The sequence below is a fragment of the Ruditapes philippinarum genome, unplaced genomic scaffold (genome assembly GCF_026571515.1).
Source record: "Ruditapes philippinarum isolate M1 unplaced genomic scaffold, ASM2657151v2 ctg521_1_1_1_1, whole genome shotgun sequence".
NCBI classification, from domain to species: domain Eukaryota; kingdom Metazoa; phylum Mollusca; class Bivalvia; order Venerida; family Veneridae; genus Ruditapes; species Ruditapes philippinarum.
Genome location: NW_026865835.1, coordinates 173,731 through 190,775, shown reverse-complemented (window position 1 = coordinate 190,775; position 17,045 = coordinate 173,731). Strand labels below are relative to the sequence as shown.

The 17,045-nt window shown below is 30.7% G+C and overlaps 1 protein-coding gene across 2 annotated transcripts in view; it reads left to right on the top strand.

Moving 5' to 3' along the window:
- The window catches only part of LOC132730500 (integrin-linked protein kinase-like), a 19,330-nt gene extending 2,285 nt beyond the window's left edge, over positions 1-17,045 (top strand). The window contains exons 2-10 of one of the 2 annotated variants that reach the window (XM_060716454.1): positions 5,849-6,014; positions 6,474-6,666; positions 7,590-7,866; positions 8,500-8,621; positions 9,465-9,586; positions 10,431-10,502; positions 15,079-15,178; positions 15,621-15,751; positions 16,330-17,045. In XM_060716454.1, the coding sequence (XP_060572437.1) occupies positions 5,849-6,014; positions 6,474-6,666; positions 7,590-7,866; positions 8,500-8,621; positions 9,465-9,586; positions 10,431-10,502; positions 15,079-15,178; positions 15,621-15,751; positions 16,330-16,482 (1,336 nt within the window). In that variant the 3' untranslated portion in view covers positions 16,483-17,045. The remainder of the gene's footprint in view (positions 1-5,848; positions 6,015-6,473; positions 6,667-7,589; positions 7,867-8,499; positions 8,622-9,464; positions 9,587-10,430; positions 10,503-15,078; positions 15,179-15,620; positions 15,752-16,329) is intronic. The other variant, XM_060716455.1, reaches the window with a different exon arrangement.

Genomic DNA, 17,045 nt, shown 5'->3' with positions numbered 1-17,045 from the left:
TATGCATGTTTGTGCAAAGATTCAACAAACTAGGATAATTTTTGGTTGTCTTTGAACTGGCAGGGCCTATACATGTAGTTACTGATATCATTTAGAAATGACACATATAAGACATCATTCCAAAAAGGTTCCTGCTACATGTTGTCAGTGTAAAACAGAAACATGTTCTTCTGAGACCTTGTCTATAAATGACGATATCAAATAACCTCAAATTTCCTAGTTTTATTACAAGTAAAATGCACAGTTTGTTTATTTTGCATTTTGACCCCTACCACTTTTATTCAATGAACATGTTGCTGAAGAAACTGCTTTAAAATTAAATAAAGTCAGTGTGCAATGTTTTGTAATCAGTTGAATACTGGTAAGCTACATGTAAAATGTGGTATCAAAAATAAAGAACTTTTAGTGAAAAAAATTACTAGGTAGTTTATGGTAATACTCAATAGCTGCTGTATAATTTCATTCCCTAGTTAAAGCTAAGTGTTCAAAGTTAACCTTTTAAACAGAGTGTGTAAGTATTTAATAAAAAAAACATATTTTGCATAAAAAAATAAAATTTTCCTACCTGCAGGAGATTTTTCATATTCGGCCCCCTTCACTGTCATAAATAAGTGCAATATATGATACACTGATTAATTCTTTTGCTAAAGAGACTAGCTGCCCAAGTAACCTCATTCTGAGCTATGAAGTTAATAAACTGCTTCAACTAATTATTAGTCTTTGAATGTTTGCTGTCCTTAGTCACCAAATATGATACCATGTTATGGACAAGCCAGTTTTCTCATCCAATTGTTTATGACCAGATTCTGTATGTTGCTCAGATTTGATATGACTACTGGATTAATATATATTTAAAATAGTTAAATTCTAATTGGAGTAAGTACAACACTATAATAATTCAGACTACATGAAAAAAGCTGTTCAATTAAGGCAAATTAATTATTTTCCAGTCTGTTAATTCAAAAGTTTTAAATTGCACAATAGAACATTCATTTTTATGCCCCCGCCATGTAATGGCCGGGGCATATAGTGTTACCCTGTTCCATCCTTCCGTCCTTCCGTCATTCTGTCATTCCGTCATCATCAGTTTCCGTTCATTATCTTAGTAACGGTTGCACACATTCAACTCAAAATTGACATATGGATATGTCATGATAAAATACAGATCAAGTTCCAATTTGGTCATGGTTCGATGATTTTTGTCAGAGTTATGCCCCTTTTACTTTGAAAATGATATGAAATTTTCATTTTCCGTTTATTATCTCCCCAATGGTACAACACATTCAACTCAAATTTGACATAAGGATATGTTTTTGAAATGCCCAGGCCAAGTTGGAATTTGGTCATGGTTCAATGATTTTTGGCAGAGTAATGCCCCTCTCACTTTGAAAATAATATGAAATTTACAGTTTCTGTTCATTATCTACCCAACAGTGTTACATATTCAACTTAAATTTGACATATGGATATGTCAAAGGAATGGGCAGGTCAATTGGAATTTGGTTTGATGATTTTTTTTGGCAGATTTATGTCCCTTTCACTTTGAAGATAATATAGATACATCTTAGGAATAAGCAGTTTAAGTTTGAATTTGGTTGTGGTTGAATGATTTTAGAGACAAACTTATCTTTCCTGAATATTGGAAAAATTTTGAACTTTCAGTTTCAGCACTCATACTTTTAACCATTATTTTGGCTACAAATATGCAATATACTATTTTTAAAAGGTTAAGACTGAATAATTTCAGTGCCTTGAACATTGTATGAAAATGGTTTGTGTTAACATTGAAAAGTTTTAAGGGCTTTGAACTTAAAATGAAAAAAATAATTAATGCACCATCTGAAATTTTGGCTGCATGCGGGGGCATCCGTGGCATGATGACACAATTCTAGTTTTTGTAATGATAATATCAATTTTAATTTAGAGTAAATCATTAACTTATTTTTTTATCCCTGTTCAAGCCTCTAAATCAGCATTGTTATGTGTACAGAAAAGAAAAACATTAATCAGTGTAATAAGTATGTTATTGGTTTATCTGAGTCAGATAGGAGACTGACATCTCAGGGGTTATCTGATCTGGCTCATTTAATACAGTTTACAGGTAGTTACCTTTTTGGCCCAATTGCTGAATCATCTTCATTCCTGGCAATTTTGGGTAAAGTTTTAGATGTCTTAAAAATCCTTGTTAGAGATGGTCATGATGAAGTTAATATGCACATTTTACACTGGTATTCAATTAATTAATATTATACTAGCCAGGACATTTTAAAGGGTCATAGATTGAGTTGGCTTATTAGAGAAAGTTTTAAAACGTTTACTTTTAGAACTATATTGGGTGGATTTATGCATAATTTAATTCAAATGGACTCAATAAAGATTTTTAGAGCAATATGAAAATTTTCATTCTACAGGCATAGATCTAGTTTCATGTTTACCACAAGTTTTCACAAAGTTAAGTACTCAAGTAAAATTGTCAAATTATTATATATTATTAATTTATGAATACAAAATATGTATATTTTTTCAAGTAAAAAAAACTTCACTGATTGTTACTATTATTACACGATAATGGAATGTACTTATTTCCACTTTGATGACTCACTACTCACATATGAATGTTTTTACTATCCCAGGAAATTCAGTGGTTTCAGTTATCATCTAGCTATTATCATTTGTTAGTACTTAGTGTATTATATGAAGTAGGTTTGAAGCAGTATATTAAATATTCATGTCAAATTCAACTGAACAAAGCTTTATTGTTTTGTTTATCTGTTTTGTTTACATGTTGATCAAGATTTCTTTAATATTGTTTTATACATGAGAAAAGAAATGAAATTATATACATGTACATGTGCAATTAGGGTTAATTGTAAAAAGGATATAATCACCATGCATATCCAGTAATGCAGAAATATGCAAATAATGCAGAAATTGTGCAAAAGTAAAGCAGAAAATGTAACTCTGTGGCAGAAATAAGCAACACAGAAAGTAAATAAACCAAATTTTTTATTGAACATCAAAGTGAAGGGGATGAAATAGCACATGTATATGACTGTTGAGACATTATATTTTAAACCTCAACAAAAAAATTGCCATGAAAGTGTTTATTTTTCAAGATCATTGATTTGTGAGAATTATTTACCTGACTAGCATATTGATGGCGACATGTGTGTTTCATAGACATAATATTAAAATTCGATTATGCATATAAAAATACTAAGTCTTATATTTTTGATGTTCTGTGTACCAGTTGGCATAATACACTTAAATTAGTAGATAAAATGTGACTGAGACCATTGTGAATGATGTACGGAAGCAACACTTGTTACCTTATAAAAAGTATCTAATTTCTTTATAATCTAGTGTTTTACGAGAATAGTAGTTTGACAAATGTATTAGGTATACTGAATACGAAAGTTCAAAACACAAGAGTCACCTTCAAAACGGCAGTCAGGTTGTCATTCTTACAAATGATCTAAAAAAGTAAACATATTCCCGGAAATATTTGTAGTGCTGGTTAAAGTATAATGTGGTAGCAGCAGCCGACTTAATCATTTCTTTTAATTTGATTTTGGATGAGATATATTGGTCGTTTACTGTGGCCATAGCATTGCACAGATTTTGCATTACTTTGGGGTTACTTGCACATTCCTGCATTACTAGATATACTCGGTGATAATTATATAATCCCTTGTATTTCATGTGTAAATTTGTAAAGCTTTTAGGAATGAGTAAGATGAAAGGATTAGCTCTAATATTACGTATTTTACTGGATAATATCACTGAACGCTAGCTTGGCTCAAGATTATCTTTTTTACATATATTATTTTTTGTATATATATCTAAGATAAAGATAAAGAAAATAAAACATTCATGAAATATCAGTTATATGCTCTTAATAAAGAAGAATGTAAGATTTTTAATTGCATGTAGTTCTCCCCACAGCCAGTGGTAATACACTTCCTGGCATCTGTTAGGTTTTTATCTCTCAAAATATAAGCATATACCTTTACTCTTTCTCTCTGTGAAAATCTAAAAATAGAATCACTCACAGAAATCTATAAATACAGTAGAATGCATTCTCAGGTAGTTGTAGGAATGCATGATTGTTAAATTTTTGATGAATTTGTTATCTCTGTGAAGTTTAGCCAATACACAGTGGCAGATATTTTGTCAGCACTCATTGTATATACATGTATGAATTTTTGAAAAGCTGCTGACTCAAAAAAATCTTGTTTTAGATGTTCTTCATTAAAATTCCAGGAATTAGAGTTTCTTTAAATGCTATCAACATTGGCAAGGTTACTTCATATTTTCCTATCCTATAAAATACTTCTGATGTAATACTATTGAGAATCGTATAGTTTAGCCGCAAACATATTTTCAGTTTGTCAGAGCTAATTGAGTTATTAGGGCACAAAAAAATGTAACATAAATTTACGCTTTTAGCATTTTCAAGCAAATTCTGTGGCCTGACAATATTTATTTAAACATCATGATATACTCACTTTATTTTTCATATAAAGTCATATTTTGATTTAAATGACTGCAGTATTTTAAGCGATTGTACAGTGTTGTTTGTTGTTGTAGAAAATCATATTAAGCATTATATAATGCATTTAACTGCAATTATTGCATTTTTTTTTATTTAATTACAGAAATCCAGACATTGTGACTTTTATTTTCAGTTTTCCTTTGCATTTATATCAGGTGTCACATGATAGAGATTGATACTTTTTTCATTCAGGGATTATGAACCCCTACTGGTTTGTTTAAAAATTTCCATAAGATTTGAATCAATAGCCATGTGTAAAATGATCCCATATAATTGGAGTTAAATGACTTTTTCCTGAGCCATGCTTAACAAAAATATGATATACCATTACAGCTTGCTTCAAGTTTGCATATACAGTCAAACATTGTACAAATGTTACATTGAAAGTGTTTTAATTTATAGAAGTTTTGTACCAAAGGTTACTCCTGATGTAAAAGTTGAATAATGGGTTATTTGTGTCGTGAAATAAGGGTGGCCGTGAAAAAATGCAGTTGATAAAATTGTATTAATGTGCACTTGACAATGATAGAATTGTGTTGATAAAAAAAAGTTCTATAAAACTTTGACATATAATTTTGTCTTCTGGCTTTCAGAATGTATTGCCATGCCTTTGTATTGTCAAATGTTACAAGATAATGTAATTGAAGGTACCTGGTAATTGTAAAATGTGTCTCAGTTCATTAACAACTTTACTTGAAATGTCAGATAAAGTTATTTGATATTAGTTTGTAATAGTTAATTGGTTGTCATTTGTAATATGTTTTAATTGAACTTTGAGTCTTACCACTCAAGGTTCCAGGCTACAACATGTACATGTACCCACCTAGCTTATACATACAATGTATAATGTTGGTGGTGTTTCTGTGTTGGAAACAATGCACACTGGGACTCACAATTATACTTGTCAAAGAGAAGAATCAAAATAATTTTGGATAGGCAATATCTTTTTCGAATAGTAGGAAGAAAACTGTCTGTAAAATAGGTCAAACTGTTTTTGTTGAATAAATTAAGCTATTATGTCTTCCTATACCAGAAAAGCTTGAAAATTGTGGTGTGACAATACATGTAAACTATATGATAGACTTCTTATTATACTATTTTATCAAACACTCTGTGAACTTCAGCACAAATTCAATTTCATTATCTGGTAGGCTAAATACAAAAACAGGCATAATTTGATATAGTATTTTGTAAGTATAATTTTATTTGAGAATGTTTGGTATCTATTCGTTTAAACAAATATTGCAGTCTATGTGTAAAATATGTTGTAAAATACTGTTTTCTATATTGTAGAGATGACCACAGATTTAGTTTATTGCATTGGGCAGCAAAAGAGGGCTACACAAACATTTGTGACATGCTTATACAAAGGGGTGCCAGAGTTAACGCTACAAACATGGGGGATGATACAGCTTTACACTTAGCATGTAGTCATGGTAGAAGAGATATTGCTCTTATGGTAAACTATGATGTTTTTATGACTATTGTGTTTCTGTATGAATAAATCCCAAGAGTTTGTACAGCTTGTAAGATATAAATTAGAATAAAACAATGCACTATGTACATGCATGTTGTTAATGGACTTTTATTTCAAACCAATAACATTTTAACATGGTGAAATTCTGTATGTCTTAACTGGGGAACCAATTCGCAATACATAAGAGCTTGAAAAGAACAAGCTCTTATGGCCCCATACATAGTTAAGAGCTTTTAATATTTTTGGAATTAATAAAATGTACAAACAATACTTCATAATGTACCATAAATATGAAAATTTTCACCATTGACTACTATTTTTTGCATGATTGAAAAAAGCGTTTCTTTTAATTTAAATTTTAAATTTCTATGAACTGATCAATAGACAGTCTTTTTGTATTGATAATGAACTGGGAATATTATTTTTTTTTTTTTTTTTCAGCTGTTTCACAACAAGGCAAACATCAATGCTATAAATGAGCATGGAAACACTCCCCTACACTATGCTTGTTTCTGGGGACATGACCAGGTAGCTGAAGATCTTGTCAATAACGGAGCAATGGTGTCCATGGCCAACAAGTTTGATGAAACTCCCCTAGAAAAAGCCAAACCATTTCTTGCCAAAATGCTAAAAGGTACAGTACTTATGCTTTCTTCAAATTGGACATTAATCATTCTGTTCAGTTTTGTCTATTCATTCAGTAAAATACTTGTATATCACATCGCATATGATGTATAAACAATAATAATGAAATTTGTGGCATTATGGAGATATGTAAGCAGTGTTAAATGTATATATTATAAAACTTTCAACTTTGCTATAATCATAGTTGGTTTGAGAAGCTTTAACAACAGCTGTAACATTAAGTTTATTCTAATTTTGTTGTGTTGGTTACTTTTACCCTCTGTCATATTAATGAGATTGATAAAAACATGTAAATTCAGTTTATAATTGTTAAGAATTTCAAATTAGCAGGAAAATTACCTTTTCTTAGGATAATAATTATGTACGAAAGGAAAGCTGATACAAGTACGTAAATACATGTACTCGGATTGGAATAAGGGTCAATTAAACAGGTCTGGCTCCTGTAAGATAACACAATTTCGTTGTCTTACATCATTTAAAACCATTAGTTTTACATGATTATTTGACAAAACATACTAGTATAACTATAAATAAGTTTGAAAAATATAATTTTGATCCTCAATCTGGCTGTTTATCATCACGGACGTTGCAGTTCTTTTTCTTTGGCTCATCATTGTAAGGGGTTTGACATTGGAATCCAGTAACAATAAGTCCATTTCATTGATTGAATATGGTATATTATGAAAGCAAATTAGGAAAAAATATGAACATAGATATTATTATGCATTTCATGAATCATAAAATTATATATACAATAATATACACATGTAGCTGCCAAATAAGTACATGTATAAAAAAAACAAAAACAACTCAAAATATTTGTAAATTTTTAATCTTTCTATTGTTGCATCCAGATCATTTTATTTTTATATTGCAATAGGATTTTACTTTGGTGTTTTGTTAACATTGTAGAAAGAGCAGCATCCCTTGGGCAAGATTTACAAAAAATACCGTTTAAAGATCGTAGCTGGCTGGGTTATAAGACTAGAAGTCGGGACGCCCTATTGTCTCGACACCAAGGTATAGATATTTCGCAACTTAAAATGGTCTCACACATGGTGACAACCCATTCTGGGGAAGTATGGAGGGGACTGTGGCAGGGTAATGATATTGTAGCGAAAGTACTTAATCTTAGAGAATGCACTGTCAGAAACTCTAGAGATTTTCAAGAAGAGTTCCCCAGATTAAGGTAAGCGATTTTCATCATTAGAGTTAATGTATATTAACAGTTAAACATAGTTAATATTTTGTTTGGTTAACTTATCTTTATTATAAGCTAATAATTATTGTAGCAAAAAATTTGTGCAACTTTCAATCAAACATCTCTATCAACAAAATATGTAATTATCTAATTAATACTAATAGCAATTCTGATTATAAAAGAAAATCAAGGCATATTATATACAATGTATTAAGAATAAGAGTTTCATTTAGGAGATAAGTTTATAAAGAATTGATTCTAGTTTGATTGTGTAGAAAGCTATCAGCTTATAAACTCATTTTGAGTCCATTCCTGGAACTAACTAGTACTGAGCAATGAGTATTAAGTTTCTTGCTGAAAGAAACAATGGTTAGATAGTTTTTTGTGGGTTCAATTTTGTGTGGGTTCAAACCCTGTCAGGGCATGACAGGGTTTGAACCCACACAAAATTGAACCCACAAAAAACTATCCTTAGATTACAAGTCTGACATGCTAACCACTGGACCATGCCACCATTAGGTAAAAGAAATTGCTCAACAGATTTAAATTGAATTAAAGCGCATTAAATATTTTTTAAAAAAATCATTGTATTTTATTTTCATCATTGTATTTTATTTTCAGAATCTTCAACCATCAGAATATATTACCAGTACTGGCATGTTGCAATCAACCACCTAACCTTGTTGTCATCTCACAGTTTATGCCATATGGTTCACTGTTCAATGTTCTACATGGAGAAACTGGTAATATTGGTTTAATAATACATTTTGCTATCTTTATACATGAAGTCAGATATTATTTAAAGGAAACTTTGCTCAAGCCTTGGCCTTCAATTATGGAAATACGTTTTTTCTCCAAGGACCCTAAATTATTCTAGTTTTTGGATAGTCATACTCATAAAAATATCTTTGACATGTATGTCAACTGTCAAGGTACAAATTGAAAAGACATAGGTCTTTCATGACAATACTGATTGATGAATTATTGAGAGTGTTCTTTCAATCAAAATGCCAGGCAGCCCTTGTCTCCTTAAGACAACTGTCTTATGAATTGCTTTCATGTATGAAAGGTTCATCACCTTGGATGGGGTGATTCCTAATCAAGGCCTATCATCTTACTGAGCAAAATTGCTCACGTAGAGTTATATTGTAAGGTTTACACCAGTTTGAACACTATCTTATTATTAACTTATACTAAGTACTTTTTGTATAAGGAGAGCTGATGTCTTTGTCCAGATTGTGATTGTCTCCCTTTTCTTTATGTAAAATATACTTTTTATGTAACTCTCGCATTTATATATGCAAGTTATATGATGTGCAAGATTTGGATTTAAAAAAATTTCTTGTTAATCTATACTGAAATAGATTCATTTTTCTTGGTTTTATCATTCTTCACTATCCAGTATTAAATTTATCAAGATTTTTGTTTCCACTAACAGCTATTATGAAATTATTTCAATTTTGTACCAGTATTTACCCCATTGTTTGGCAATTACTGTTTGGCAAGTAATTGCGAACTTTACAGTACAGAAATACAGAATATGAGTACTTGTGTATTTATAATGTAATGCTGTTATATTGTTACAGGTATAGTTGTTGATCAGAATCAAGCTCTAAGGTTTGCGATTGATATAGCACGTGGTATGGAGTTTCTACATTCAATGGAACCTATGATACCTAACCTTATACTTACTAGCAAACACGTTATGGTAAGTCAACATTTCATTTAAAAAACCTTTAATTTGCTGAATTTCTTAAATGAATCTGTCCAATTTAAATTTTTGGAACTGTTCATTATCAGTTTTAGGGATGAAAAGATTAGCCAACAGTGTAAGGCTAGCCTAGAATGTACAGATGTGCAGGCTGGCCTGGCTGTATACTGGCGGCAAAGACTAATCACTTTTGGTTCCAGCAAGCTATGGGTTAAGTTATATGACACATTAATTTCAGTTCCGCATATTATTCGTTAGTTTATGGTACGCTAACATTTTGTGGTGTTAGTCTTATATATACAGAAATAAGTTGATAAAGAAATTCAAATCTTAATAGTGATATGTAAAACACTACATGCTGGAGACAAATATGTTTTAGTTAAAATAATTATATTTTGAAATAAGCTTAAGTATGAGTGATAATAGTATGATCCATGGTTGACTTTGGTAAAATTGATATTTCGAAATAGATATATTACTTTAAAGGGGAGGTAACATTTTTCGGGCTGTGATGAAAGATGTTTTTGCAACATTTGAGATGTATTAGATAGATGTAAGGCCACAGAATAACAAAGAAATTTTATTTCGCATAGTATCATTTAGTATGATTCAAACTCTTAATATTATATATATCAAACTACTTAATACTGTACATTTCCTTTTCATGATTTTCTTTGAAGTTTGAAGTGAATGAAATAAGATAGAATTATCAGATAAACAGTATTGTTTCCTTTATAATTTGGAAATTTGTTTCATATAAAATAATTATGTTTGGTTTGTCATCAGAATGAAATATAAGTTTATGATGTAAAGCTAAGTTTTCAGATAAATTACCTTCTAGATTGATGAGGACCTGGCTAAAATCAACATTGATGATCCAAAATATAGGTCCCCTGATGGGACAATTGCTGGGGTAAAAATGGAATGGAATGATTTTACGCATCCTGTTACCCTTGAATGTTAAATATGTGACTTTGTTATCATTATCACATTGTTAATAAACTGTTATGATAACCTATCATATAATTACTTATATGATAAACTAATCTCATTATCATTTTGTTTTGAAACTGTCATTTCATTATTATCATTATGTTAAGAATTTGTCATGCAGTTATTGTCATAATGATAAATTTTTATGTTGTTATCTTAATGATTAACTGTCATTTCAGTATCATTTAAAGAGAAACAGTCATTCCATTATCATCATTATGACAATTTGTCATTCCAGTATCTTTGTTATGACAATTTTGTCAATCTGTTATCATCATAATTACAACTTGTCTTGCCATCATCCTCATTTTGATAAAAAAAATTCCCTCGGTGTCATTATTTAACAAATTGTCATTCAAATATCATTATTATGATAAATTGTTCTTCAGATATAATTGAATGAATTAATCATTCCACATTATCATAAGACTAAAAAAAGAATTGGAGCACCACACTAAATACTGAATTCAGTAATATAGAGCTACCAGACAAGGCGCTTGAATGATTAAATGCTAAAACTCGCCGTTTCACCCAACGGAATGAACTTTAAAACATCTAATTCATCTTTTCACACCGATTTATATACAATAATGAATGAAAAATGTCAGAATTGGCAAAAAACCCAATATTTGTCTATTTTGTGATCATGATTTCTGCGTCTATAGGTACTGCTCCAATCCTGTATTGTGTTAAATCCATTTAAGGATACCATAATTTGCGATCTAAAATTTAAGGTTAAAATTATTATTTTATTGTTAAGAATATTAAGATTGTTCTTTTTCTGATATTCTGTAGATATACATGTGCCTATGTTAATTTTGATGTACATATTTCATGTTCATTTATCATTTTTACCACAAAAGTAGCTAGGTTCTATATGTCCCTATCTCTGTATAGATATGACTTAGAATGCCATACAAACTGGTTTCTATGTCAATTAACGTATAGAGAAACACCGGAAATTGGAAAATCTGGGTTTTCTTATTAAATGGGTACAAACAACAATAGTTACAACTTGGTAAATATATTTTAAACGCAATGTGTCAATCTCTATATTGTGATAGTTCATATGTGAAGCTTTAATGAAGTTTGTCCCCCTGGATAAGTCGAACTAATTCTACTACGCACTTTGAGATATTATGCTATTTTGTGTATTGGCAATATCTTTTTATCCCCCGCCGATGTAATCGGGAGGGGGATATAGTTTTGGCGTTGTCCGTCCGTCCTTCCGTCCGTCCGTCCGTCCGTCCGTCCATCCGTCCGTCCGAATTTCGTTTCCGGAGTAGTTCTCTGCAACTAATGGCTGGAATTCAACGAAACTTTATGGGAATGTTGATCAGCATGTGAAGTTGTGCACCTGGGTATTTTCGTCTGGATATTTTTAGTATTTTTAGAGTTATTGCCCTTGACTTAGTAAAACGTCCGAATTTCGTTTCCGGAGTAGTTCTCTGCAACTAATGGCTGGAATTCAACGAAACTTTATGGGAATGTTCATCAGCATGTGAAGTTGTGCACCTGGGTATTTTCTTCTGGATATTTTTAGTATTTTTAGAGTTATTGTCCTTGACTTAGTAAAATTTTGTAATTTTCAACTTGTGTCGCATGCAACTCAAAAAGTATTTGACCTAGAGTCATGAAACTTTACAGGAATGTTGATCAGTATGTGTAGTTGTGTACCTGGGTATTTTCATCTGGATATTTTTAGCATTTTTAGAGTTATTGCCCTTGACTTAGTAAAATTTTGTAATTTTCAACTTGTGTCACATGTAACTCAAAAAGTGTTTGACCTAGAGTCATGAAACTTTACAGGAATGTTGATCAGTATGTGTAGTTGTGCACCTGGGTATTTTCGTCCGGATATTTTTACTATTTTTAGAGTTATTGCCCTTGACTTAGTAAAATTTTGCAATTTTCAACTTGTGTCACATGTAACTCAAAAAGTATTTGACCTAAAGTCATGATACTTTACAGGAATGTTGATCAGCATGTGTAGTTGTGCACCTGGGTATTTTCGTCTGGATTTATTTAGTATTTTTAGAGTTATTGCCCTTGACTTAGAAAATGTTTGCAATTTTCAACATGTGTCGCATGTAACTCAAAAAGGATTTGACATAGAGTCATTTAACCTTATTGGAAAGTTGCTCAGCATATTTAGTTTGTTCCTGGGGTTTCGCTTGTGGATTTATCCAGTATTTGTAGAGTTATTTCCCTTGACTTAGTAAAAACTGTTTCATTATGTTGTTATTTGATCCTTGAGTGCTTGAGTTAGAATCAACCAACTTTACAGGAATAATGATCAACATCACTAAATTACGAATAATGAAGTCTGGAGATTAAGATGTTTTTACATCTAGGTGAGCTATTGTGATCCCCACCGTCCGTCGTCATGCGTCGTCAGCAATTTCTTTAAACAACATCTCCTCAGAAACAAATGACTGCACAGCAACCAAACTTTACAGGAATGATCCTAGGGTGGTCCCCTGCCAAAGTTGATCAAATGGTTCTGGTCTGTTGCATAGCCTTATGTCTTCAGTTGTTGTGTTAATAATAACCAGTACTCGGCGGGGGATATAAATTCAACGAATTTGCTTGTTGAAGTGAGATTTTGACCCAGAACAAAAATATATCAGAATCTAGCTTAACATATCAAAATATTTCGACTACTCCGGGTTTGATGGGAAAGTTCCATATTTGCTGAGTTCCGGATAACATTTTTTAGGAAACATGATTTAGACAAGACACAGTAATCCTAGTGTTATCATTGAGAATGTGTAGCATTATAGGAGTATATACATGTAGCTACAGAGTGTGTGTAAATGTGTGGGCCCCTTGTTCCAGCTTATAGTGTGAAAGAAGCGTTGAAATAACTATCTTGAAATTTAAACTAACACTGTTCTGTACATGCTACCTGAATTATGATGATATTTTTTATCTTTTGATTATTTTTGAAAACAAATTTAGTTTCTTTCAATTATTTTTATATACAGATATAGCTGTAGAATTTTGAGGTTATGCAATGAATGGTTCATTCAGATTACAGTTTATTTAATTGGAAACAAATAAAACTATATAAGTTATCAGAATTTGATAAGTTATATAACTTATCTTACATGTATATCTGAATTTAGCAAGTAATATCACATCTGTGCCCTTGTGATTATGGTCATTTACTTCCCTAATTGTTGTAAATTTTTGACGGACTTGGAATTCTTCCATGTGATGAAAACTCCATTTGTTGTAAAGGAGGTCAGTGGTTGCACTCAATACATCACTTGTGCTTGAAATAATGCAAGGAAATGCATCTAAAATTCTGCCTTTGTCAGTAATGCAGGAAGGTACCCATATAATGTTTATAATACATGAATATGTTTGTATTAAACCCAACCCAAAACTATTTGATCAAATAGCAGTATGAGTAAAGGGGGTACTCTTGTTTTGGGTTTATATGGTTCATCTTACAAATTAATTAAATTGAAATGAACCTTCATCATTGCTTAACCTCTGTTTGCTTTTCATTGTTTAGTTTTTAGGTTTGATTTGATTTTTGATAGTGTTATATTTTGTGTTGATGTATTTAGTTACAAAGTACATAGCAATTAGAAAGTATAGGTCTGATAATTAGAAAAAAGAGTCTTTTAATTATTCATAAAAGTGTTGAATATTTTGATGTTTTTATGAAAAGATTGTATAATAATTCAGTTTTTATATGACAAAATATTTTTAAGTGTTAGTCCTTATGAAAAAAAACCCACAAAAAACAGATTGTCAAAATTGAAATGAAATATAGTTTTGTTTCCCTCCTTTTATGAAAGGAAGTTTTCTATCTAAGTTGTTGAAGGTTGGTGATTTTACCCTCTTGTGTGTGCAGTAATTTCTTCCCAAAAATCTGGAGTGTCACCATACTGTATTAACATTGTTGTTACCCATCACAAAACCTCCTTCTCACTTCTTAATATTAATATTGATAGGTAATGAACTTGAATACAGATATTGAAGCTATGATTATGTATCCAGATATAATATTTTGAACTGTCAGTTCAATGGGTTTGGACATCTATAAACTGAAGGGCCATTTTAGTTTTACAGATACTTATAATAAAAATACATGTATACAAATTGTTTGGTTACATCAGTGCATATTAATGGGTAAATTTTATGCAATATACTCTTCAAATTTGAACAAGGTTTGATCTGTTTTCTTTCTTTTTTTTTCAAAAGTTTAATTTTTTCAACCATATGCATTACAGTCAGTGATTTTTGACACATCCAAAGTTCTATGCAGAGTCACTATAACTATAGTTTGCTTTCTATAACAAACTATTTAATATGTATCATATATTCATTTAAGGTTCAAATGAATATTTTTGTCAAACAGGTTTCAAACCTTTTGATTCCCTTCTCAATTTAGTAGTGTATAAGACTTGTGGGAATATTTGTATAATGTATGCTTTGTGGATTATTCTAGTAATTTATTAATTACTGATTTTATCTCATAGATTGATGAAGATTTGACAGCCAGAATTAACATGGCAGATTACAGATTTTCGTTTCATGAAAAAGGAAAGTTATACTACCCTGGTTGGGTGGCACCGGAAGGTTTGTGATAGTTTTCATAAATTTTATCTACACTTTCACACTTCCATTATATAATATTTGTCACTTTTTAAAAAAAAAAATTTGACTTATTTACTATTCATGTAATACAATGTAGTATTACACGTATTTAAAAATCACAAAACTTCCATTATATATTATGATATGTTAGTAGTTTTCCATTTACTTAAAATTTGATAACATTGATGCTTATGTTGCTTAGTTGATGAAGATTTAAGTAGAATATTAATAGTTTGAAGGAAAGTTCATATCCTGTTTTCATTTAAACTGTCTTTTCTGATATGTAATATTTGAAAATTGAGTATACATTGTATTATAGTACTGAGACCCCAAGTTCCGGCTTCATAGTTGGTCTGTCATAGTTACTTCCAGCATGTGAATTGTTCAATATTACTTACTGATTATATCATACATATACATACAGCGTTACAGAAGAAACCTGAGGATATAAACCTGAGAGCCGCTGACATGTGGAGTTTTGCTATCATGTTGTTTGAGCTGGAAACTAGAGAAGTGCCTTTCTCTGACCTTACTCCTATGGAAATTGGCATGAAGGTAATTTATATATATATTTTGATTTGATTTAAATGTATTGTTGAAAAAATAATTGATAAGCATCAACAGGGCTTCCGTTAGTGAAAGTTTGGGAGTCATTTACTCCTTGATTTTGACTTTCAAAATGTAATGTTTTTCCTTCTATACATAATATATAATATGACTTCCAATGGGAAACATTTTGCAGTATCTGACTTCCAAATTTTGCAACTTAATGAAAGCCCTATGTCAAAACTTTTCAGACATCCCTAGTATTTATTTTAATTCATCCACCCAATAATTAAGAAAAAAGATTTATTTTGGGTTTATGTAGATTTTCTGTATGCATTTTACAAAAGTTATGTAATTGAAGGAAGATTTTGCAAGTATGCAATTTTGATAATCTGTATTAATGTTAATGATCAAGTAAAGTTTCAGATTTCCTGTTTTGGTTCCCTGGAAAGAATGTTACAGTAAAAGCTTGAGCGATACCACCAGTCAAAAAGCACACACAAATGCAATATTCTCTCTTAACTTTGTTTTAAATCTGCAATACATGTATAGAATGTAAATTATTAACAACAATTTATAACACGCAGGTTGCCTTGGAAGGTCTACGTATCACAATACCCCCAGGAATCTCATCACATATACTACGTCTACTCAAGATCTGTATGAACGAAGACCCAGGAAAACGTCCTCGCTTCGACATGATCATACCCATCTTAGAAAAGATGAAACATGCCAGTTAAAAAAACTTTGTTAAAAATTATGAAAAACTTAAATCGAAAATTATGTATCGATAAAAATTCATATGCATTGATGATATTGTTAAGGAACATCTGATTCTACAGATGAAATTAAGTTTATTAAAAAAAAAATCACAACAGTTGGTTTTCTTGAATGTGTTCGTTAAACATTACTACATAATGATTTCTTTTTGGATTTGCCTTATATAGCTCTAGTATTGTTGAATAGGTTATGATTTTAAATGATCGGTGAGTTTTGTTGGATATGAAATGAATCAGCCTTGTATATAAGAGGAGGAAAGTCTGATTTTTTTGTAAACTGTAGAAAGTTGCTGGATGGTGCTATGTAAGAGTAGAGAATATAATTAACATACAGTTAAAATCTGGTATATTTTATATTCATTTTATGCTTCTCTCCACATTCTTTGCTCTGTATAACAGTATATCATAAAAAATATGTAATATTATCAGTATGAGATGTAACGGATGCTGTTAAAGTTGACACACAGTTAATACAGCTATACTTTCATACATGTGACAACTGAAATATATAAAGAATGATTTTT